This window comes from Motacilla alba, chromosome 3 (genome assembly GCF_015832195.1).
Source record: "Motacilla alba alba isolate MOTALB_02 chromosome 3, Motacilla_alba_V1.0_pri, whole genome shotgun sequence".
Classification (NCBI taxonomy): domain Eukaryota; kingdom Metazoa; phylum Chordata; class Aves; order Passeriformes; family Motacillidae; genus Motacilla; species Motacilla alba.
This window is the reverse complement of record NC_052018.1, coordinates 29,217,614-29,241,254: the sequence shown is the minus strand read 5'-3', so window position 1 is coordinate 29,241,254 and position 23,641 is coordinate 29,217,614. Positions and strand designations below refer to the sequence as shown.

At 37.0% G+C, this 23,641-nt stretch overlaps 1 protein-coding gene across 2 annotated transcripts in view; it reads left to right on the top strand.

Moving 5' to 3' along the window:
- Positions 1–23,641, top strand: part of LMBRD1 (LMBR1 domain containing 1) — a 66,165-nt gene that overhangs the window by 6,451 nt on the left and 36,073 nt on the right. The window contains exons 3-7 of one of the 2 annotated variants that reach the window (XM_038131430.1): positions 2,394–2,454; positions 6,961–7,058; positions 8,035–8,102; positions 12,497–12,585; positions 16,560–16,633. In XM_038131430.1, coding sequence (XP_037987358.1) covers positions 2,394–2,454; positions 6,961–7,058; positions 8,035–8,102; positions 12,497–12,585; positions 16,560–16,633 — 390 coding nt within the window. The remainder of the gene's footprint in view (positions 1–2,393; positions 2,455–6,960; positions 7,059–8,034; positions 8,103–12,496; positions 12,586–16,559; positions 16,634–23,641) is intronic. The other variant, XM_038131431.1, reaches the window with a different exon arrangement.

The window sequence follows — 23,641 nt, the reverse complement described above, 5'->3', positions numbered from 1 at the left end:
TTTAAAGTTCTTTGTCTGCATTGTGTTAAAAATGCTTTTCTGTAGCTGAAGGAGAAGCAATTCTTGGGCAGCTAAGCCGTGTTGTATTTCCATTACTATCTGCATCTTCTGTACAATGGCTGTGCCTCTTAAATTCTCTTAAGTTTAAGGTCTTGCTGTTGCTTTCTTTTCTTGCTTGTTCTTGGTTTTTGTGCATTTTAAATGTCTCCATTGCGCATAGGAGAGACCTTTTTTTCTAATAGCTATTTGGAATCAAGTAATGCAAACAGTCCAGTTCAGCCTTGGTTTTCCCTTAGGCTTGATTAAAGTAAGCATTTTCATAATAAATAACATGAGGCAATTTAAATGTTCTGCATCGGCTCTTTACTTATTGTAATCAATTTCTTTTGTAGTATATTTTAATACAAATGCCTAGAAATTTCTTTAAAATGCTGTTGGATGTGAGCCTGGCAGTCTTCAAAGACTGAGCTTATTGTGTACCTGACAGATAATTCAGGTGTTGCTTCTGCCCCTTCTGCTGAAATACTTTTCATCCCTTTTTTTTGCTGATTAGATGTCAAAATTGATGTGTATTTTTCAAAATTGATGTGTAATACTCAAATTCCAGCTGGATGATAATCTAATTTAGTTCATACAGTGAATTTTAAAAGCTTAATGTAAACTGACCTATTGGAAGTCTTAGTATAGTAAGAAAAAGGAAGCTGGTGCTGATTTTCTGAGATAGTTGAAAAAGTGTTCGTGGTATGCCATCAAGTCCATATTCCAGATGACTTTATGCAATTCTGAGAGAGCTGATAAACCAAATGCCAAAGTGTCTTTATGTCTTAGGGGAGCAATGTTTAAGTAGTGTGCTCATTTGAGTTTTCATATCTCCCTGTTAGTGTGTGCGTCTTCACAAGTAAAAGTGATTAATCTTACCAGTTTGAAGAAAGCCTGCTTACAGAAATGAAAAAGGGCTTTGACAGTACTGGATTTTTTTTTTTTCATGAATTCAGTTATGTTAGTGTGTTATCTAGCTTTTAAAGAATTCTGCTTATGCATAACTACTTTCTTGCTCTTGACCACGTATAGATTGGATCTCACAAAACTAAAACAATTCTGAAATATGTTTAACCTGTATGGGCAGCACTGGACCATTGTATTCAATCTCTGAATTTGTCTGTCAATGATTGTCATAAAATACTTAGCTTCCTTAAACCAATAGTTTCTCTCTTGGAGGAGAGGGAGTGGGCACAAGAACTTGATTTCAGCCATCTGGCTGATGCAGTTTCCGACATAGTTAAGAGCTGCATTTTCACGTTCATTGCTTCTATTCTCCAGACCATTTCCCAGGACAGAGTTGTGCAGTTACCTTTGCTCTTGATGAAATAAGGGGTATAGGTGTTCTTGGAATTTGACTTGTAAAATTAGATCTTGCTGAGTTGATTATTCATGTAACTAAAGTCTTGGTCAAACAAAAAAGTGAAGACTTGTACTTCTGAAAAAGGAGGTGATAGCTTAAACTGATGTAATAACTAATAAAAATAACAGTTAATGGATTCTATATAACTGAGCATAATAAAAAGTTCTTTCTTATTTTTATGTCTAAGTATTGTTGCATCTGTGTATGCAAATTTTAAACAAAGTTATTGTGTACATGGTGTACTTTGTCCAACTGTTTGGCCCATGGCACAAGAAAGCTGTTAAAACAAGACCACAAAAACTGTCAGAGTTCTGGAGCACCTCTCCTGCGAAGGCAGTCTGAAAGAGTTGGGGATGTACGGGGCGGAGAAGAGAAGGTTCTATGGGGGTGTTGTTGCAGCCTTTCAATATAGAGAGAGTTTATAAGAAAGATGTAGAAACAATTTTGACCAGGGCCTGTGGACCCAGACAGAAATGTAACAGCTTTAAACTGAGAGTGTAGATTCAGCTATGAAGAAGGAATTTATGGTGAGGTTGATGGTTCTCTGGAACAACGTTCCCAGAGGAGTCGTGGATGCCCATCCCCAGAAGCATTCCAAGGTCAGGTTGAATGGGGTTTTGAGCAACTTGGTGTTCCTGCCCATGGCAGGATGGATGGACTAGGTTATCTTTGAAGGTCCCTTTCAACCCAGAGCATTCTATGATTATCCTCACAGACTTTGACAAAAAATACTGTGGGAATTAGGAGAACATATGTGGGAGCTGCCAAAACTGCTTAATGTTCCTTTGGGTCTAAAACCTTCCTTTGTGAAACTGTCCTTGCTTACTCTTGTTTGCCCAGTGGTTTTTACTGTTGCTAGCACTCTAGCATGGAATTCTTTTGAAGTAGTATTTGTATTTCTCTCCCTTTATTTGTGTACTTTAGTGGTTGATTCTCATGTAGTCATCTTTTAATACATTTGATAATAAATGCTTCTATCCTTTATTGCTAGGTGTGGGCTGATGCTAATGTTTCAAGGCAAATTGAAGACACTGTACTTTATGGATATTACAGTAAGTATTTTAGTTTTTGTTGGTTTTTTTTCAAGTAATAGGACCTTCAAGTGAATTAATAAAGTTTTTAGAGGTCGTATTGGCTTATCTCTTTTTTGTTAAACACGAACAAAACATTTTTGTTCGTGTTTAACAAGCATTTTTGTTGTTTTTTGTTAGTGCTCTTCAGAGAATATTTTTTATCTTCAAGAGCCCCCTAAAAATGCAAATATACTGAAGCCAGTTCATGAAAAGGCTAATGGTTTCTGTTGTGTAGTCTGTGGTTTTCCTGTGTGTGTATTTAGTGGTCCCTTCAGGGAAACATGTGGTTTTGCTGTAGCTTTTATGGCACTTAACATATGCAGCAGCATGAAACTCACCTACCATGTATAAAGTTCATGCAACCATGAGTGCAACACTTGGTTCTTCAGATTCAGCCATGTTCCAAGTAGCAGTTACTGTGGAGGAGCATAAAGGAATTGATTCAGAAGTGGTAATCCTAAATAAAACTGATATTTTAAAAAGTGACTGAAATAAAATAACTATTCACTGAACTTCTGCATAGTCTTATATCATTTTTTTAGCAGTCCTTATGAAATTTATGACAGGTTTTACTACTACGGGATATATGTAGTGGGTATAGAAATGTGCTCAGCACAGTTTGAGTGAAATGCTTGTTTCAGTTAATGGTGCAAACTCAGAGGTGGTTGCCTGCTTTTGGTCACATTTCCAAAGACTTGAAGTTTTTTTTTTTAATTATTGTGGTTCTTTTGAAAATATTTTTAGATCAGGAGATTATTTAAAATAACTGACTTACTTCTTTAAATTATAGATTAATTATTGCCTGCCAGTGATAGTGACAAACTAGAATAGGCTTCACTCAGCATAAAAATGAATAAAGTCAAAAGGAGTAAGAAGACTTCTGTTTTCAAAAAATTACTTTTAACACAGAGATTCTTCACTTTATAATAGTGGAATTTTAATGTATTTGATTTCTTCTTTGTAGTTTGCCAAAGTCTTGTTTAACAGACCAAATATTTCACAACTCATAAGGTAGAATAATCTTCAAGCTCTTCTGTGGACTGTTTGCTGTAGATTTGTGAGACTGATGGATTTCTATAAGGTGTTTTTGGCTAGCTGAATGTTTTGGTAAATCTTGAACTAATTTTTTGAGAAATATTTAAACTTAAATTTGAAAACTGTTTTTGTTTTTGGCCTTTATGGACAGGTCTACTTGCAATACTGTAGGAAAATGTCTTATTTCATAGCATATCCTCCAGATGGTGGTAGAGATTTAAACATGGTTTTAAAATTTCTCTTGTCATCTTAAATTGAGTAGATACACTTTTTCATAACTGATTTTATAACTAGAGCTATGTTGAAGTGAACAATAATAGTAGCTTGTTTTTCAGAAGTCTCCAAAAATCATATATAAAAACACAGTTCCTCTCCTACATCTAGTGCCTGCTGCTTTTGCCCAGCATAATGACATAACAGCTGAGAAGAAGAAAGTTACACAATTCTTCCATTGTAATACTATTCCACTTTTTTTTTTTGCTATCTTCCTAGGCAAGTATTTTGATAGTGTTTTGGTTTTTTTTTTTTTAACAGACAGGATGAGCAGAAGTGAAGTACCCTTTTGTACTTAAGAATGTGAATAGCAGTATTTTCTTGTGTCTCCTGAAAATGGAGAGATAACTATATAGATCCTACTTGACTCATGTAGTTGTATTGACAATTTATAGTATTAATAATTGGTGCACTTAGGTCATTGCCCTTCAATCCAAGTCACTTGTAATTGTAGTGAGAATGTAGAGACTGGGATTTAACTGGTATTTTAGAATGTTAATCATTACTTTGCTACTTGCATTGCTTTTTACTGATAAAGCTGTAACTAAACATAGAAAAGCTTTTTTGGTTTTTTGCGTGGTTGTTAGCCTCCATGAAAAGTGTTCTGTTTTTCATTCCCACCTGGTTTCTTGGGTAGACTGATACAAAAGTAGAATGAGTTTGTATTTGTAGAATGGTAAATTGGGTACCTCTCAGAGTGAAGCTTGAAATAACTGTATTGTGAAGTGGGATTTCAGGAGTCTAAAAGCTTTTCTTAGGAAACCAGTCTAATAATTGCTTTGAAGCCGTAGTGGCTTAGTGTGTTACTATTTCTAGCCCCAAATGTAATAGAACATGCCTCACAGTACTTTAGTGATTGAACGATGATCAATGGTTGGCAAATGCTCTAAAAAAGCATGTCAGTTTGTTTGGAAGGAAAACTCTTTTGCAGAAAGTGTTATAATTGAAAACTGTCCAACAGAGTTTGCTTTGTATCACAAAGAATGAGGTTGAAACAGCTGACAGTAACGTGGAGGTGTGTTGTCTAGCTCCTCCTCTAGTGAGTAAATACTACATGTTGGAGGCACCTTGATGTTCAGTGTCTTTTGATGAAATTTGGTGTATGGTGACAGGATATTATTGGTAGATTGTAATCTGCTTATGAAATAGACCAAGATCTTGACCTATGTATGTTAGATGAATCCCAGCTACAGTGTGGCAAGGGCTGTCTGCTAAATTTTATGGGATCTCTTCATGTGTGCTTTGAGGTCTGTGCTAAACTTTAGATTTTCCATTTCCTTTTTGAGTCAAAAGTATGGTGATAGCTAGGTTAAAGTTTTTTGAGTAAGAATTTATCCAAAAGGGTAAGTGATATTACTTGGATGATTTTTACATTGAGTTTTGTCTGCTTACTGCAGATGTTTGCTAAGCCATTGACACAGAGTCATCAACACAAGAATTTGGGCTTCTAGGAACTAAGTGCAACTCAAATATTACTTCATATTATTGTGGTCTGGTTCTAGGAGAAGCCATTTTCAGTACTCAGAGATCGGTGTCTGTGCTTGACAAATACTGTGGAGTTGTTCTACAGAAACACTTTCCTAATTATGGTAACTTTTCTGGGGGCAATGTGCTAGAACATAAACTGAAAGTCACACATTCACGATATTGAAGTAGTATGACTACTGCTGTAGAATGTCTAGGAAGGCTTCTTTTTCAAGTTTGATGTTTCAAGGTGTTATATAGCACTGAATTTGCTCTTGGCAAATGTGAGAGTTCATGAACTGAGAACTTGCTTCTCTTCTTGCATTGCCATAATAACTCAATATGCTAAACAGTAGATACCTTTAACACTTCAAAATATTTTTCCAAAGAATGAGTTCTGTTTAGATATAATTAGTGATTCATATTTAGATTCTAGGTGTTGATACTTATTTGGCTTCTATACCAACTTCAGGAAAAAATGCTGTGGTAGAATTCTTAGGGGCACGTGGACACTGTGAGGAGTGCACTAGCCAAGATAAGAGGTCGCAAACTTAAAGTTGGAAATGAATGTATTCATGGAAAAGGTGTTAATTACATATATAGGTGTGTATGGAAAGGTCTTTACTAGTCATGCAAAATGGGACAAAGATGAGAATTAGACAAAGATTACAGGACTTATGTGGTCCTGAGTACTTTTATTTATTCCTTCAAAGCTGCAATTTTGTGCTGGCACAAGCGGTCTTGGTTGTGTAGCAGTTCTGACATTTTGAAGTCTTTGTAAACTATTCTAGGATACTTTTCTTGTGGGGTGCAAATACTGTAACACACAGTTTTTAGTTTCCTAATGGACTTCTGCAGTGTTCATAGTATAAGATAATGTGGAGTATTAAAAGATTTTCCTAAGTAATCATGTTCTAAAGCATGTTCAGCTTATAATACAGAGAGCTGAAGATTTAAACTTGAAGTTCTCTACCTGAAATTGGTCTTTTCATACCACTGGCTAATCAATCCAATTGATTTTGACCAGCTGTCTTAATGTTGTCAAAACTTGACAGTATTTGTAAAGACATGTGTTAAACCTTTTTTACTTTCTTATGATCACCCGTGCATCAAAGTGACATGATATAAGGACAGTTTTGGTTTAGTGGCTACGCAGTTAAATATCTGTTGCAATCTCCAATTAGTCCTCCTTTTAAAAAGAGAGCATGAAGTGATGATACTACATTGCTACTGCTTGTTTTGTTTTGTGAATTGAGATCAGTAACAGCCATGTCTTTCATCCATGATGTACATATGTTAATAGGAGAATCTGGTACCAAGTCCAGTGATCAAAATACCTTTAAATTAATTTCATTTGCTATACATTTTTTGTAACAACTTGTTATTGGGTTGCTTAGCTTGCCTTTATTCACTATGCTAAGCTAATGTGCTAGTATTGTATATCACTTGCATACAGTTGATTACTTTTAGTCTTTTGTCATTTCTAAATTGAACATGGATCTAAAATGGTCTGAAAGGGTCCACTTTAAAGTTCTTTGGAGTTCACAGAACAGTAATAGTTTGTATGCTGGCTAGTGGCTTTTACTAACTTTTCAATGGTTGAAATTAAGAGCTAGAATGAGAGGAAATGAATGTTTTACTCTTTCCTTTGAATTACTGTGTAGTAAATGAAGTGCCAATGTAATAGTCTCTTCATTTAATTCTTCCTCCTAGCTCTGTACTCGATCATTCTGTTCTGCGTCTTTCTGTGGATTCCCTTTGTCTATTTCTATTATGAGGAGAAGGAAGAAGATGATGGCAACACATGCTCAGTAAGTTTACTCTAGCAAATGCACCAAGCAATGAAAAAGCAAATGAATATAGCCAGAACATGAAAAGAAGAATATTTTTCAACTTGGAAATGGTATTAACATTGTGATATTTAAGTCTATTACTATAGTTCCATAAAAATCCTGGAGCAGTTCTTAGTAAGACATAGTCTCATATTGTCTTGTCTAAGCAATGTGGTCTCACATTAATTTAAACTTTAGTGAGATAAGTAATTAATGTTTGTATTTTCCTGAAGTCTTTAAACTTTCTAAAAATTCTTTTGAGGAAAATGTTATACACAAGAAGTTAAAACTTCTTACGTGAGACTCCATAGAATAAAAACCATATATAGTGACAGCTTTTAAAGTAGAGAATAAGAAGATGGTTCTGATTCTGAAATAGGTACTCAAATTTCATGTCTTTCTACTGTAGTTTTTGATTTTTTTCTTTAAGTAGGCAGTAGTAATTTACCTGAAGCTAACATGTTTACTCTTGTAATGCACTTAGAGAGGTTTGAGACCTCTCAGGGAATACAGTAACTGCATGCCAGTAAGGTGCTATGTTTCAAATGAAAATACTTTTCTGAAGAATCTTCTGATCAGTTAATCATGATTGTTATCCCTTCTGTTTAGTTGTAACCTTAACATAAGAAGACTTTTAATAATAGCCATAATATAGAATATTAGTAGTAAGTATTTTCTTTGAGTGTATTTGCGGTGAATATATCCAGGCTTCTATCCACAGCTGCTCAGATGCATAGCTTATGATGGAAGCAGAATTCTAAGTTATTGTTCTCAGTTCTCAAGCTGTGAGATGCTTCAAGAATGTATGCTTATGACATGGATATAAAACTACTAATGCTCTTTATGAAGGTTTTTTGTAGAATACCTGTTGTGCTAAGAATACTACTTCATAGTTTGCACAAATCCCTTTATATTCATTTTATGTCAATGTATTAACTTTCTGTTTAATATTCAGCAGGTTAAAACGGCACTCAAATACACTCTGGGATTCATCACAATTTGTGCAGTTCTTCTGCTAATTGGGTAAGTATTTTTATTGAGCACTGTTCTATGCAAGATTTGTTTATCAGAGTTTTGTGCTTCTAAAAGGTAAATTATGATACACTCAATCTGTATAATCAACATCAGCTTAATCACCAATAGGAATTAAGTATCCTGGGAATTATGTACCTGAAAAGTAAGAGTTTAACTGGAAGATAAAATGGTTTTCTTAATTGTGGGGGTGCTTGTGCTTCCAAGCTGACTGAATGTGCAGTGGGAATTGGTAACAAAGCCTTGACACAACTACATTAATGCTACAGTGTACAACAGGGAGTAAAAAATTTGTCCTTATCTATGTTCATCAAATAGTTTTTTGCTTTTCTCAAGTGCTTTTTCTGAAATGGACATTGCAAAACAGCTTCTTAGGAAAATGATTAGATGTTATGTGCTTTTACTTTCCTAAATAGAAATGTCTGAAGAATGTTAGTGTAAGGTTATACTTAATTGTGCCTTGTATGAGAGAGCTTTTGCTGGCCTTTGTTTAAAAGGCAAATGTCACTGAAGTGAGTAACCTGTTTGCAGCAAGTGCTGTTGTTCTGAAACTCCCAAGTAGTAGCAGCAAATTGATTTCAGGTCACCGTTAAGCATGACATGCACACCAATACTGAATCTCTCATGTCTTCTGTGTCATAAGCTTTTTAGCATTTTGACTGCAGCAATGAAGTTGGTAAAAATTGCCAAATGTATGCTAAAATAATCCATATCAAAGTATTGGAGTGTGAAGTAGAAACTAGAGTGAAATTAATGCTTCCAGTTGTATACCATCTTACTGGAATATTGTTTTCGTTTTGATCAAGGTACATTTCTATCAAGTCTTGTCCTTTTAAGTGAAAGTAAGGTATTTGCTCTTGTAAGAGATTGTAAGAGTTTATTACCTTAATCATTGTCTAGAAATATTACTAAAATTTCTGTCAAAAGCTTTTTCTGACAGTTAGCTCGCATCATGGGTATAGATAGATGTATTGTAGTACACATCGAGTTTAGAAATCTTGCTAGTGTCTTTAGTAGGTGTCAGCTGAATCCTCAGTAACTGTAAGCATGTTTGTTCCTCCCTCCCAGTGAGATAGAAGAAGTTAATTCTTGTATCTCCCTTTTGAGTGAAACTGCAAGACCCCCTTCAAGGGGAAAAGGCTCAGTTTTAGAGGCAGCTGAGGTGACTGTGCTGAAGAAAAATGTGAACTCTATTTCCAGTATAGTTTTATATAGATTAAGTGGCATATGTCTCAGTGTTTATGTATATGCTTTTTCTGAAGAAGTTAGCTGTCTTAGTCAGCTGTTTTCTTAGCAAGGGCAGGGAGTGGCCAAAGTTCCAGTGTCACTGGAAAGAGATAAACACGGAAAGATATAAACACGTTGGAGCTGAAGCTTCTATCTGAGTGGTTTGACTGAATGTGGAAGTGAAGACTAGTCTTGCAGTAGTGGGGGATTCTCTCACTGGTGGTTAGGATCAGAGTAATGTTAAAATAAACTGGAATTTTATGTACTGGGTTTGGCTCTAGATGTCTAGACTTAATCAACTACAGTGCTGCTGCACACAGGTTGAGAGCAAGAGAGGAGCAGGAATATTTCCTGCTAAGTGCCTAACAAATAGTCTTTTTTTCTGTGCTTACATGGCTGGTGTCTCATAGCCAGACAGCCTCCATTCTGATTGGTTTAGGAAGTAATTTGTATGATTGAAAAAGGTCAATAAATAGTTTTAAAGATCTACGTTAGGAAGTTTTTGCCTCTTCCATGGTCAGCTGTCCTCAAATGAATTATAAAAGCTATATTAAGCTCAAACTTTGAGTGTCTTTTTCTTACTGGGATGTTGCCCTTGCTCTACTAGAGATCATTGTGACTTTTTTGGGAAACAAATGTGTTTTGTGCCACATAGTCTTGGAGGTTTTTCTGACTTGATAACACAGCTCAGTGAGCAGGATGTTATTGTCCAAATTGTTATCAGGAGTAGTGTTTGTACTACTTACTTGTCTGTTACAGAACAGTTGTCTGGCAAAAATGTGCGTGTCTGAAATACCTAAATCCTCTGCACACAAATAACTTGATGCGGAGTACTATGAAAAGCAAAGTATAGGGCAAATTTATACTGGGATGCTTAGAACTAGTTTTTACTTATGATACCTTTCCCTTCCCATAAGTTAGGAACTTTCCCTCTACTGTCTCTAAATGTCATGTGTTTGTCAAGGGACTTGACAAACTGCAATATACATTAAAGAACCCTGAAGCAGTCTAGTATGAAAAAGGCTGGTTTTGAGGCTAATGAACATTTGATTCCAAAATGCATGCTTCTCTGGCTGTCAGCATTTAGAATTAAACTGGTTACCTTAAATTTTCTAGAACCATTAGCTCTTAAAAAGCTATGAATATATCTGATTATCCTATAAATAGTTATGCAAATTATATCACAGCAGAACTCACTTAAGGAAATGAGTCTAAATCTGGTGTGTTGAAAAATAATTTCCTAAGGATGACAGTTAATGACACTCTGATTTAAGGATCAAACTTTATCCATCCACACTAGTGGATATTAGCCTTGCCAAGAGTTAATAGTTTTAAACTGCTTGTCTTGCATTTACTTTCCTTGTTCTGCAGCCTAGATATTGATCTAGATTTTAATCATAATTTACCCAGGATGTGTTTTGAACAGCATAGCAATTTGCTTCTATTCTTAAAATTACCACAGTTAATAATTTGATTTGTGTCTAGAACTCCAAGTATCAGACAGCTGAGCTGTTTTGTTTGCTCGCATTACCTAAATTTATAACTCCTGTGTTCCTTTCTGGGGCCTTTGGTGCATGGAACTTGAGAGGAGCAGAATCAGATGTCCATCTCCTTCAGTCAAGGTTTATCTGAGTACTAATTGAAAAGTATAATGTATTCAGTAGCCCCTGCTCTGATTAGTGTCCTTTGACATGCTGGTTCAGCAAAAAAAAAAAAAAAAAAAAAAGCAAGTTATAAATCTCCTGAAATGTTCTTCAGTCTTGTTTGTTCCCTGCATGTGGTCCACAAATAGCAAATCCATAGTCATGCTAAAATAAAAAGGATTTGAGCTATGTTCTCTGCCTCCTTTAACCATTTTTAGCAAATAAACCTGCAGTTACTTATTTTTCATTTATAAGTAGAAATGTTGCCTAACTTGGTTTTAATACCTGTGTCTTCATTTTGTCTGTATGCTGTTGTACAGAAAGAAACACTACTAGAGGCAGATACAAGAGCTAAATCCTAAGTCAACAAGCATGTGTCAGCTTAAGCAAATGCTAGCCCTCAGTCTGCCTCTTGCACAATCAAGGAGCTTTGTTTAGAAATTAAAATTTTGATTTTTAAAATGTCAACTTTTTTTGGGCAGAGTATCAGTTTGGTTTTGATGTGATGATTATATGTGCACACAGTGGGTTTAGTCCTAGCCTTGGAAGCAAAAGCATATGTTTTGTACTTTGAGACTGCTCATGGAAGATATGTATTTGTTTGGGACTTCAAGCAGGGGTCTAATTAAGTCATACAAATTATATCAATTTTTCATACAAGTCCAAATATTTGTGAACATTCTTTATGGACTTAGGTTTGAGTTTTTTCATTCTTTGCCTAAAATGCTTCCCTTCAAATATGTCTTCCCTGTGACTTGTAGACATTTATTTCATGTCTCAAAGCTATGGTTTCAGTGGTTTTTTTGGTATGGAGGTGCTGTTTTTCCAGCTATTGCAAACTCAGCTGTTTTGTCTGTACAGGTGCTGAAGAGTTATTCTTATTAGTTGACTTTAGATTGTGAGCCCGACAACAGGAAGCTTTCAGCTAGGGGACTGTTTTACCTGACATTGTTCTCTGAGCATTCTTTATTAGTCTGCTTATTGGAAGAACAGATAAACTTAGTGAACTTTCCTGCACCTCAGTTCTCTGGGCCAACTGCAGAGCAAAGAACAGAATGGAGCAGATGTGTTTTGTTGTAATAATGGAAGATAAACATGTCCCTTTATATTTCCATGCTTGTTTGGGAAATCATTAATTATTTTATTTTGGCTTTCAGAAATGTATATTTATATGAGAATTTTCTCAATTGATGCTTCAAGTTTATTTGCTCCTTTGCACATGAATCAAATCAGGATAGTAAATCATATTAATATGTCTTTTAATTATACTTGAATGAGGAGTCCTTACCTCTTTTAGGATAGGTAAATAAAAAATCACTTGTTCATTGTCCTGAGACCTGACTGTACATACACACCTGTACTCTGATTTAAAGCAGCATTGGAGAAGAATGTGAATAAACTGAAACACTGCCTTTTCTTCAGGAATGAATGGATTTCTATTTTCTTAATTTGGAAGTAGTATTCTTCTTATTTTTCACTAATTAGGGTAAAAGATTTTTTTTTTCTGTATTACAGTGCTTTTGTTCCTTTGGATATTCCCAACAAGAAGAATTCCACAGAGTGGGAGAAAGTGAAGCTCCTGTTTGAAGAATTTGGAAGTAGTCGTAAGTTTGAGCTTTGTTCTGAGCTTTGTATGAGTTGCTACTCCACTAACCTCTGCCACTTGTTCATTGACTGAACAAGGTAGTTAACTTCCTTGGTGGCAGTTTTCTTACTTTTCTTTGAATGCCTGCCTACAGTAAGTCTTTGCAATAAGACTTCTTCCTGTTTGGAGAAAAACAAAAATTAGGACTATGGTGAAAGCAAACACTGCCAGCATCTCCTCTCTGTACTTTAAATACAAGTCCCCATTTGACAGCAAGGACTCAAGTGTTGTGTCCGCTGATATTTATGGTGGGAAGAGGGGATGCTTTCTTCCATAGACTTCACTTAACTCAGCTCTTAAATGCTGCTTGAATGCTGAAGTTCACTGACTTTCAGGGTATGGTGAGAGTGTATCATGTTGGTCTTCATTTATCTAATGAAATGCAGTACTGCTGTTCACTGTAAAAATGAGATGAGGAGTTCTGTCTATTTGGATGGGAAAGTCCTGTGGATGTTATGACTTCTTTCCTTTGCTCTTACAGTACTGACCTCTTCTAAAATTGTTGTTTGCAGTTGTTATACTTTACACTAGGGCTGTAAAGAGCTGTTGAGAAGGCCAAACTCCACAGAGTAGTATTCAACATGTGATGCAGTTCATGTGCTTAGCCAGGGTATGTTTTTGGGGTAAAGGTGTGAAAGAAATGTTTTATAGGTGAACTAAAACAGACTTGATGTCACTTTTCAAATATATTCAAGAAAGGGTAACTAAAAGTTGTTTAACAGACATTCATCCCAATGCATGAGTACTCCATTACTTTGTGTTTCATTCTTGATATGCATCAGAGCATTGGTTTCTGTGTGAATATTTTAGGATATAATCATACAAGCCTTTGTCAAGTCATATTCTGTATTAGTCTAGGAATTCTGAATTCTAGGAGTTCTGAATAAAAGTTCCCTGCAATGACATATACCAGACACTGACAGACATGGCTAATCCCTTAAGGGCCCATCAACTTTATATGTACAGTTTGCTAAAGTATTCATTAACCTGCTCCTCTTCCACCAAGAGTACATATTCCTTCCAGCTTTTCTCACTGTGCTCCCTGGCCTGGATTTCCTGAAGTCTGGTCTTGCTAGTAAAAGACTGAGGCAAAGAAAGCATTCAGTAGCTCAGACTTGTCATGGAAAAGTCCTGTCTCACCAGGTCCCCTGCCCCACTCAGCAACAAGCCCCTATTTTGCCTCTTCTTCCTCTTGCCACTTAAATACTCAAAGCCCTTCTTGTTTGCTTTGACATCCTTCCAAGGTCTTTAATCATAATATGTTCTGTGCTGTAATCTGGGATTGTAAGTGTAGGAGATGGGGAGGACAAATCCATAGCATATTGAATGTTTTGGCTGTCTGCTTGTTGGTGTTTGTCTTGCTTTGCAAAGATTATAGCAGCTCAGGAAAAAATGCTACTCAAACTGTTTATACAGGTTGTGATAATGGTTGAGCTGAGATGTAAGCTAATTTTTCCAGGTGACCTTGTTATGACTGTTACAGAGTATTTGGCTCTGTCTTTGATATGAAATACAGTATAGCCTATGTTTATTTCTGGGAAATTAAACTGATTAAGGTACTGGGTTGGGATGTGAAAGTCTGATTTTGTGTTCTATCAGCATTCTCTTGAGACTTGTGATTTTATAGGATAATTCAGATCGAAGAGACCTCAGGTCATCTATTAAAATCTGCACCAAGAAGGAAGCTGTAAGATCAGACTGGGTTGCTCAGGGCTTTGTCACCTAGCTCTTCTAAATCCCCCAAGTTTGTAGACTGAGCTCATTGTGGAAAAATCTCTCCTCTTACCTGTTGTGGATATACTTGCTGTCACCCAGTTGTCTCACGCTTGACAGCTATGCACCACTGAAGAACCTGGGCTACAGCTGTTTTCTAAGCAGACAGGCTGTATTGGGTGTCTCCAAGCCTGTCTCTGTTCCAGGCCAAACAAGCCTGACTCCCTCAGCTGCTCTGCACAGCATATGCTCCAGCTTCCAGCCACCGTAGTTCTTCCCTTAACTTGCTCAGATTTATCAGTCTTAACCTGAAGCAGGGGCTTAGGACTGGTTGCACTATATGATCCCTTCCTTTAGTACATGGGCATGCTGCTGGTGAGGCAGCCTGGGATGCCACGGGACTTCCATCTTGGCGTGGCATGCTGCTGGCTTATCTTCAGATTGCTGTCTCCCAAGACCCCCATGCAGGGGAGTCTTGCTCTTGTGTTTTTATAGATCTACTCTGCAGACAGCAACTCTTTGCAAAGGGTTCTTTTGTGTTCCAGGTGCTGGAGAATTATGGACAAAATGCTTGCCCGTTGTCTTTACTTGTACCTGCTGTCCTGTTTTTATATTAATTTCCTCTTTTCCTTTGTCTGTCTGTAGCGGCCCAAGAAATACAAAGATCTTGAGACATAGAACAAACATCCAGTCATCACTTGGGAGTTGGTTGTGGGAGTGGGTTATGAGAGGAATGCAAACTCATCCACTGAGGCAAAGCCTGATAATGCACTTCTGGTATACAATTATCAGTTTTTCAGCCAGTTAGTTTCTTAATGTTGCATTGAGCTCAGTTCAGACTTTTACAGTGGATATTAAATATTGGTTTCAAATACTTGTACAGGAGGATCATCAAATATGGTGTGTAAGTACATTGTATGATGTGTTACAAATAGGGGCCACTTGTGAGCTTTTTTTCCTTCCCCTAAACTTGAAAAACAACTCAAATTTCCAGCTACTGAAGGAAAAATAGTGCTAGGTGTTTTTTGGTAGGTTTTTGGGGTTATTTTTTCTTTTCTTTTGTTTTTTTTTTAAATAAGTTTTAAACATAGCTGTAGTATTTGAAACACAGGAACATACTGCTTTTAGCTCTGGGGAAGTTGTTTGATATTATTTAGCAAAAATAGTAAAGGAGGCATTTGAGCAGTAAAGCTGGATTTGGTTGTGCTATTCGATTAGTTTTTGGTGGTTTTGGAAGGAGGCCTGTAGGGTTGGTCAGAAGAATGGTGCAGCTTTTCTTAGAGTAAGGTTACGATTTCTCAGTTTGTGACTGCTTAGTGTTGTGCTCAATAAGTAAGAATGGAAACTAGCTAATGAATGGAAACAGGGTAGTATATCTGTGTGATTAAAAATAAAAGTTACTGTAAATTCTTGAATTAACTGGAGGGGAGGACATGGGGGAAAACAGTAAACTGTGGTTATGACTGAGCACAAACATTAAATTGTTTGCTGAAGGTCAATTTCTGTAATTTACTGTAAGTTTCAATGTTACTAAGTAACCAAAGCCACTTGTGATGTCTTGTGTGGTGAGGTTAGGGGCAGACTTGTTCTGAAGAATTATACGGAAGGTTTTAGGGAGTTAAACACCTTTTTATTTGATCACTCTTTTACTATCTCCTAAAATTACTAGAGTTATGAGGCTACAGTAACTCTATAGTCCCCTGGGCTTTTTCCCCTTTGTTGGTCTGTATATACATTGAGAGAAGCTGAGGATTTTTTTGGTTGGTTATAGGATCCATACTTGTCTGATTCTGGATAATGCTATTAGTAGGAGAAGTCAGGTGATAGCAAACAAAACTAAGATGAACCATCCAGAATGCGCATGAAAGTTGTGCAAGATACCACAGCACCCTGGGGAGGCCAGAAATAAGTCTTGAAGAGGTATTAGACAGTTATGGGAGCAAGTTCATTAGTGTCTTTTCAACCATTTGGGTCAGTTTAACTTCTGTGAGCTTGTAAAAATGACAGGAGTCTGTCCTGGATCCTGCAATTTGGGATAAAGATCTGCTGTGGTCAAAAAGCTCTTCTAGGTAAGTTTTTCATCTGATTTATAACTGGTGACTATGTTTTAATCTTCTTCATCTTTCTCATGAACTTAAATCTCTTCTGGAAACTATTTTGGGAAGAAGTGTTCTTATCTACTGTATTTTCAACAGGTTCTTTTTTTTTTGTTGTCTGCAGATGGCTTGACTGCACTTTCATTTTCCATTAGTTCCTTGACTGTGATTGGAATGTTGGCAGCTATCACTTACACAGTAAGTTGTTATGCAGTGTTTTCAGATTTTCACCTTTGTGATACTTGTAGTTATTACTGTCTCTACCTGTGTGGAAAATGTCATCCTAAAAAGATTCAGCAGTGTCTTTAGCTCTGGATTTTTGTGGCTTGAAACATTCATTCTAAGTTCTGACTTTTTGCTGCAAATTTAAGGATCACTGTTTTACTACTGAGCAGAGATCAAACTTAATTTTGATGTGTTTATGCAAGGGGATGTCACATTACTTATGACTTGCAACACAGTCACTGACTTTCCTTGCTCATAAGCCTTTATTTCTCCACCCTGATATAGGGAATTAAATGTTGCACTTTTTTTATTCATTGAACTGTGGCATAACCTAGAGTTGATATGGAGCTAAAGTACTGCAGTTCTTTGCGAGGGATTTGGAAGGGTTCATTCTGTAATGAATTCTAAATGGTATGATTAAGGTTATGTGAGTTAAACTGCTTACTCTTGCTTTTACATATGAAGACAAGCAACTGTTTTAACTTACTGACTTTGGCCAACATTTAATGTTAATGGGGTCATTTGCTTTCCCAATCTGTTCTGTTTCTTCATTCAGTAATAATCAGCGTGTTTGTAATGCTACATGTTTTAATTTGTTGTCACGGTAAAATTTTGCAACAAAGAAGAAGCTTAAAAGCTTAAGATAACTGGCTGATAACAGACAAAACTGTTTTCCCGACAGGTTTTTATCTTTAAGTTCATGTCCTTGGTAATATAATGTTTTCTTCCACTGGAACCTGGCTCTAACATAGTTGTTCCCATGTAGCTTTGCTAGTGAATTCTAAGTGCCTTTGTAGCAATAGCTTATGCAGTAAATTATTTTGAAGCATTGGTACCCAAGGAGGTGTCTGTTTCAGGCAAACTATAAATGTATAAAACCTGAAAAAGATTTAAAAAAGAGAGAAGGGGGTAAGGTGCTTATGAAATACTACCTTTAGACTCTTAAATGAGTAACAAGTATAGCTAATGATTTTCTGTCTCTCCAGCTGGTGTAAGTTACAGCAGAATTATGGAAGGCAGTTCAGTACAGGTTTGCAGATGTGTCAGAGCCCTGATGGCTTAGTGGCCATCAGGGTCTGTGCAGTGGGTAGGAGAGCAACTGGGTGGATCAACTAGTGGTATTTTAGGTGAGCTGAATTGCTCTCAGCCTCATTGATGAAATGCTTTAACCTGATCAAGATGATAAATTTTATTACTTTTAGCCTTTTCTTAAAGTGACATGGGTCATTAAATTATTCAAGCTGTCTTGCTGACATCTGGATCAAGTGATGATCAAAAAAGATCTAGATCTCCACTTAGCCTGTAATAATGTGCCAGATTTTAATTAGTTTCCCTTTATTATGGCAGAAAAGATTAATTTCTTGTTTGGATTGCTGAAGAGCACATATAGCATTATTTTAGCCATGATACTAACAAAAGAAAAAAACACCTTAGCTGGGAGAATAATATCAATGTTTTCTTCAAACAAGCAAGTATGGTTTTTATAGCTGTTAGCAAACATCTAAAATGTGAAATTGTGAAAATAAAGCAACTTTATTCCCGCCTGAAATGTAAAAAATTTACAACAGAAACTGTAGCAGATGATGCTTTGTGGTATGGTTTAGTGGGCATAGTGGTATGCCATCAAAAGTTGGGCTTGATGATCTTGGAGGTCTTTTCCAACCTCAGTGATTATGTGATTCTTGGAATTTTTTTCAACTTACTGCTAATGTTTCCTACTTCCAGTGGTATTGCCTACTTATTTTTGAATCCATAATGGTTGTAGGCACCATTCAGCTGAGTATCACAATATGCTTCTCTGCTCAACGCTAGCTGAACCTGGAAATATGTGGAACCTGGAAATCCATGTTCAGTAACTTCAGTGTTCTGTGTTGTCTGTGTTTTCTCAGATGAAGGCAATAACTAAATCTTCAATATTGTTGCTTTAGTGTCAATATATTTACAGCCTATATAAATACTGAGTGATAAATGAGGTGAAACATCAAGCATGAGAACTAACTCTTATCTGAGTGCCTTAATTACTAAGACTTTTGGGCTAATTTGTTGCTTTGTGAACTTCAACTGAGCTGTCTGTGCAAATGTCTGGAGTGTGAAATTGATTTCCTTTATTTTTAAGTGTTGTGTTTCATCCTTCTGGTACTAGCTGTTCTGTCTTACAAGCTGTTAAGGGAGAGTGGGAGAAATGGAGGAGCTATTTAACAGAAGTTTTGGGCATGAGCTCACACAGGAGTGGATTGTTACCTATGTCTGATGTGAGTTTTTTGTCATTGCTTGCAATTAGTTGTAGAATTTTAGCAGTGAGCTGGCTTTGATATACGAGTGGACTGAGGTACAAATGTGTCACAGACAGTGAAAAACACCTGTTGGAAGGTCTGTTCTCCAAGTTGGAACAGTATTTTCTTTGTGCTCTAGAGCTTTCATTGCACCTTTCCCACCAGCAGTGATGGTCAGGCTTCCATATTTAAGCCATTTTCACCAGCAACAGCATGGGCTGGACTTATCCCAGTGGTATGACATAATGCAAAAATTGCTTCAGTAGTGACAAGTTTCTGGCCCGTTGTACTTGCCTGAACTTCAGGGAGAGGTTGGCTCAGAGTGTAGTCTGTCTTTGCCAGTTTGAATTACTCCACTTGCTCTTCTTCAGGGCAGGAGACCATGATTCTGGAAGGAGTGACTGCTTTCTCTTGGTAGTTTCCCGTGTCTTTGGGTTATGGGGCGCTTTTTTTTTTTTTTTTTTTCTGTATTAGCTTTGTATAAAAAATTGCCTCTAGATGAGACAGACATTAGTGCGTAGACAAGTCTTTGTTTTTCAGGCAGCCTTCTGCTGCCTATCAAATTGTTTATCCCAGTTTCCAAAGGTGAGAGATTTTTGTGCTTAGTCATCAAACCACTCTTTGAACATTGGTGTTAGTTGTTGTTTTTAAGCACAGAAAGAGAATATTTTTATGTAAGAGTGAACAGAAGACACCTATTTCAAAATTTTCCACAAATGATTAATAGATGATGAAAAAAAAATAGATAGGGACACCATGTGTGGTATCTGAGTTTCTGTGTCTCTGGATGGAGGTGATCTCAGATCTGTGGTTTACACAGTGAAGAGTTGAGGATTTGTAGTATAGATGTAACTGAAAATTTTTGGTTTTCCCCTGACTTCGGCATATCTTCAGCCTGTTTCAGTGCCCGAGTTTGCTATTTTATTGTTAAAGGGAAATTAGGAACAGGTATATCTGGTCTTCTATGAACTTATTCACAGTAAAGGAAAAAATCTATGCTAAATGCTTATCTAATAAAGGTTGTATTATAATAAGTAATATGTCAGCAAATCCCTTCATATCTAATTAAAAATGGCTTTACATTGAGTGCCTACTATAACACAAAACACTAAAAATAAATAGGAGTGCTGTGACTACAGTTGACTGATTTCACCTTAAAATGTTATTCATGGAAGAAACCATGAAAGAGATGAATCAAGTGATTTTATTAAAGTTCCTGGCAGTGCAATTTATCCATTCTACAATTAGTTAAATGTATGTTAACAGTACTGCTTTGTGTGGCCTTCAGCATGAAGAATTAGATTATGGCTGCTCTAAAATTGAATTTGTGTTGTGGTAATATACAATAATGTGAGAAGTTGGAGGGAAAAGGCTTTGGCACTGTCAGCAAGCAACCTTGAATTTGAGTAGAAATAGAGAGCAAAAGCTCACTTCAGCATGTGTGTGTGCCTAGGCTTCCTTTATGAAAGCATGTCCTCCTGCTTCCACAAGAGGAGGGATACAGCAGGGTGGTGTTATTGAGATTGTAAATGGCTGCAGTTTCAATTATGGAACTAAAAAAATTACCCCAAGGACTAATGTAGTTAAAATCTATTTTTTAAGCATCAATCCTGTGTTTGGGGCCTCTCAAAGCCCTGATTGGTTTGATACATTACTCTGAAGTACATGGTGAGCTGTTAATGCAATGAAGAACAGAGTTCTTATCAGATCACACTGTTGTAGCACTTGATGTGTTGGGATTTGGGGATGAAGGTGACAGTTGAGGGACAACACAAATTGAAGCAACATGCTGGACCGGATTTGCGGATAACTGAGCACTTGTGTTACTGGCTATGATATGTATGTAGGGAATGCTACAGTTCAGTGGGGTTGTCATTATATTAGATTGCTGGGTTCCATTTTCTGTGGCTTCAAACATCAAAATCACAGTAAATTTGATCTAGTGATACATAGAGAGAAGAGCTTTTCTTGCAATTTAGGGGAAAATGCAGAATTTTGCTTTTGAGTTGTGGGCTTTTCCCCAGCATCTGAATGGGGTAGGATGAAGTACACTGTTAAAACTGAAATTGCCAAAGAAATAAAACTTCTTTAGTATGAAAAGTTCCTGATCTCCTCAATTTCTGTGAAATACTAGTTAAAAGCTTTTGGAGGTGTTAGTAATAAATACTGGTCCTGAAAGCATCTCATCCCTTAAGGTAAATTACTTGGGAGGGTGTTAGCATGGAAATTACTAGCTTAAGGAGTTAGCATGAAAGTTACTTTTCCAAAAAAAGGTCAGTGAGAAAATTCACAACTACTTTGATAACTAATACAGAAAATTGTGTATGTACTTGGTACCTACTAAAAAGCAATAATTATTATAAGAATTGGATTTTAATTCAAGTTTTATGCTTGCTAGGAAATATCTTCAGGAGTCAAGAGCAAAGTGAATGCTTTATGGTATTTCTAAACACCATGTCATTCAAATGAGAAGATGAGCTGCAAGGAAGATGATTAAGGAGTAAAAGGAGTATTTAGAGGATTTTAACTCCACGCTTTAAATGGAACATAAATTGATTTGTTCTGTTTAGCTTTCTGTATGGTGATATTTGGGACAGTCCTGCAGAATGTGGCAACAGTGTCTTCTATGGGCTATAAAGGTGTCTGGCTGTGAGCTGTGTGGTTTTTGAGTCAGAACCTTTTTCTAGTAGTGTTTGCATTCTACAGGAAAAACAGAGCTTCTCTAACATTTGATTGCAAAGCAAGATCAGAGGTGTCTAGCATTTTGGCAGTAGCGTGTAAGGGTAATCTAAAGCAGACATCTTTGTTGTATTGACAAGTGTCTCACCTTATTAAAAAGTCCATAGCAGTAAATTCTCAAATTGCTTCCTTACATGTGCCTTATAAACTTCTGGGGTTTTAGCTTTGGGTTTTTTTTTTTTTTTTTTTATTATGGTCATTCCAATGAGCAGTTAGTCTTGCTGAGGTATTTACTTACAGAACTGAATTGTCTAAATTTCCCAAAAGCTTGGATTGTAGCAAGCATGTAGGTTAGGACCAAAGAAACCGAAAATTGATTTGATGTGTGGTCAACCAGAATATTTTTTATAGCATGACTTCTTTCTAACTGTGTATAACAGTTTAAATGAATGCTGTCTGTAGATATTTTTCATATTGCTACAGTACCATTTTTAAACATAATTCAAAATTCTGGAAGCAAGTTTATGGACAGATCTGCATAGCACTTAATTCTGAAGCTTGAAAAGTTTTAGTCTGAAGAACACTTTTGAGTTAAGCTGTTTTCAGAGTAATACTTCCCATGTCAACCCTCCAGAGCCTTCAGCTCTTCACACACTACTGTACTGTTGTAACAGGTTAACAGCATCTCTTGTTGATGTGGCTTTGCCATGTTTGGAAAATGTACATCTAGCTCACGTTGAGCCTCTCCCAAAAGATCCTTGTAGAGAAGCTTGTGAAAAATGGGCTGGATGAGCAGATAGTGAAGTGAATTGAAAATTGGCTGACTATCTAGGCCCACTAGATAGTGATCAGTGGCATGAGGTCTAGTTGGAGGGCAGTCACATGTGGTATATACCAGTGATTGATATTGGTTCCAGTTCTGTTCAACCTTTTCATTAATGATCAGGATTATGGGGGAGAACCCTCAGCAAACTTCACACCCAACTGGAAGAATATCCTCCTGAGTTTATATTGGAGTTTTCCAGAAGGATCTTGCTAGGCTGGAGAAGTCTTGCTAGGCTGACAGGAACATCATCAAATTCAGCAAGGAAACATGCAAAGCTGAGGAGGAATGAATGTGCGCATATCTGGGGGGACCACTCAGGAGAAAAGCAGCTCTGAGAAGGACCTGGGAGTTCTAGTGGACACCAAGTTAACCATGAACCAGGAATGTACTCTTGGTGAGAGAAGGCAAGTGGTATCTTGGAGTGCATTAGGAGGAGTATTGCCAGCAGGTTGTTGGTGACTCTGCCTTGATTCTTAGCCTTGGTGAGGCCACATCTGAAGTTCTTGTCTTCTCAGTACAAGAGAGATGGAGCTGTAGAAGGGAAACTGGTGAAGGCCTGCAAAGGTAATCAAGGCACTTTCTTCTTATGTAGAAGGGCTGGGAGCCGGGACTGTCGGCCAAGACAAAAAGATGACTTAAGGGAAGTCTACTCAACATGTGCAAACATCTGAAGGAAGAGTATGAAGAGTATGGAACCGGGCTGTGTTCACTGGTACCTAGGGATGGGACCAGCGGCAGAGGGCACGAGCTGAAACACTGTGAAGGTGTCTGACCACTGGCTCAGGTTGTTTAGAGAGATTGTGGAGTCTCCTCCTTGGAGATACTCAGGAGCCATATGTACATGGTCCTGGAGAAGCAGCTCTAGGGGACTCTGCTTGGGCAGAGGTGTTGGACTGGATGACCTCCAGAGTCCATCCAAACCTCAGGCATCTGCAGGGTTTACAGTGGTACCAATGGGTCACACTGTGTTGTACCTCATGGTGTGAGGTGTCTTCTCTTTAAGATTGGGTCTAGCCTATGAAATGGTTGAGGTGACAATGATTGACAATAAGATTGGTTTTTGATTGGATTAATTTTTTCTGCAATACTGGTTTTACTGTTAGAACCTTATTTAGCTCATGTTGGACATCTATTTATTCCATCACAGCTGTTCATTTTTGGGGAAAAAATGGTTTATTAGAGATTCTTGCTATGATTTATTCA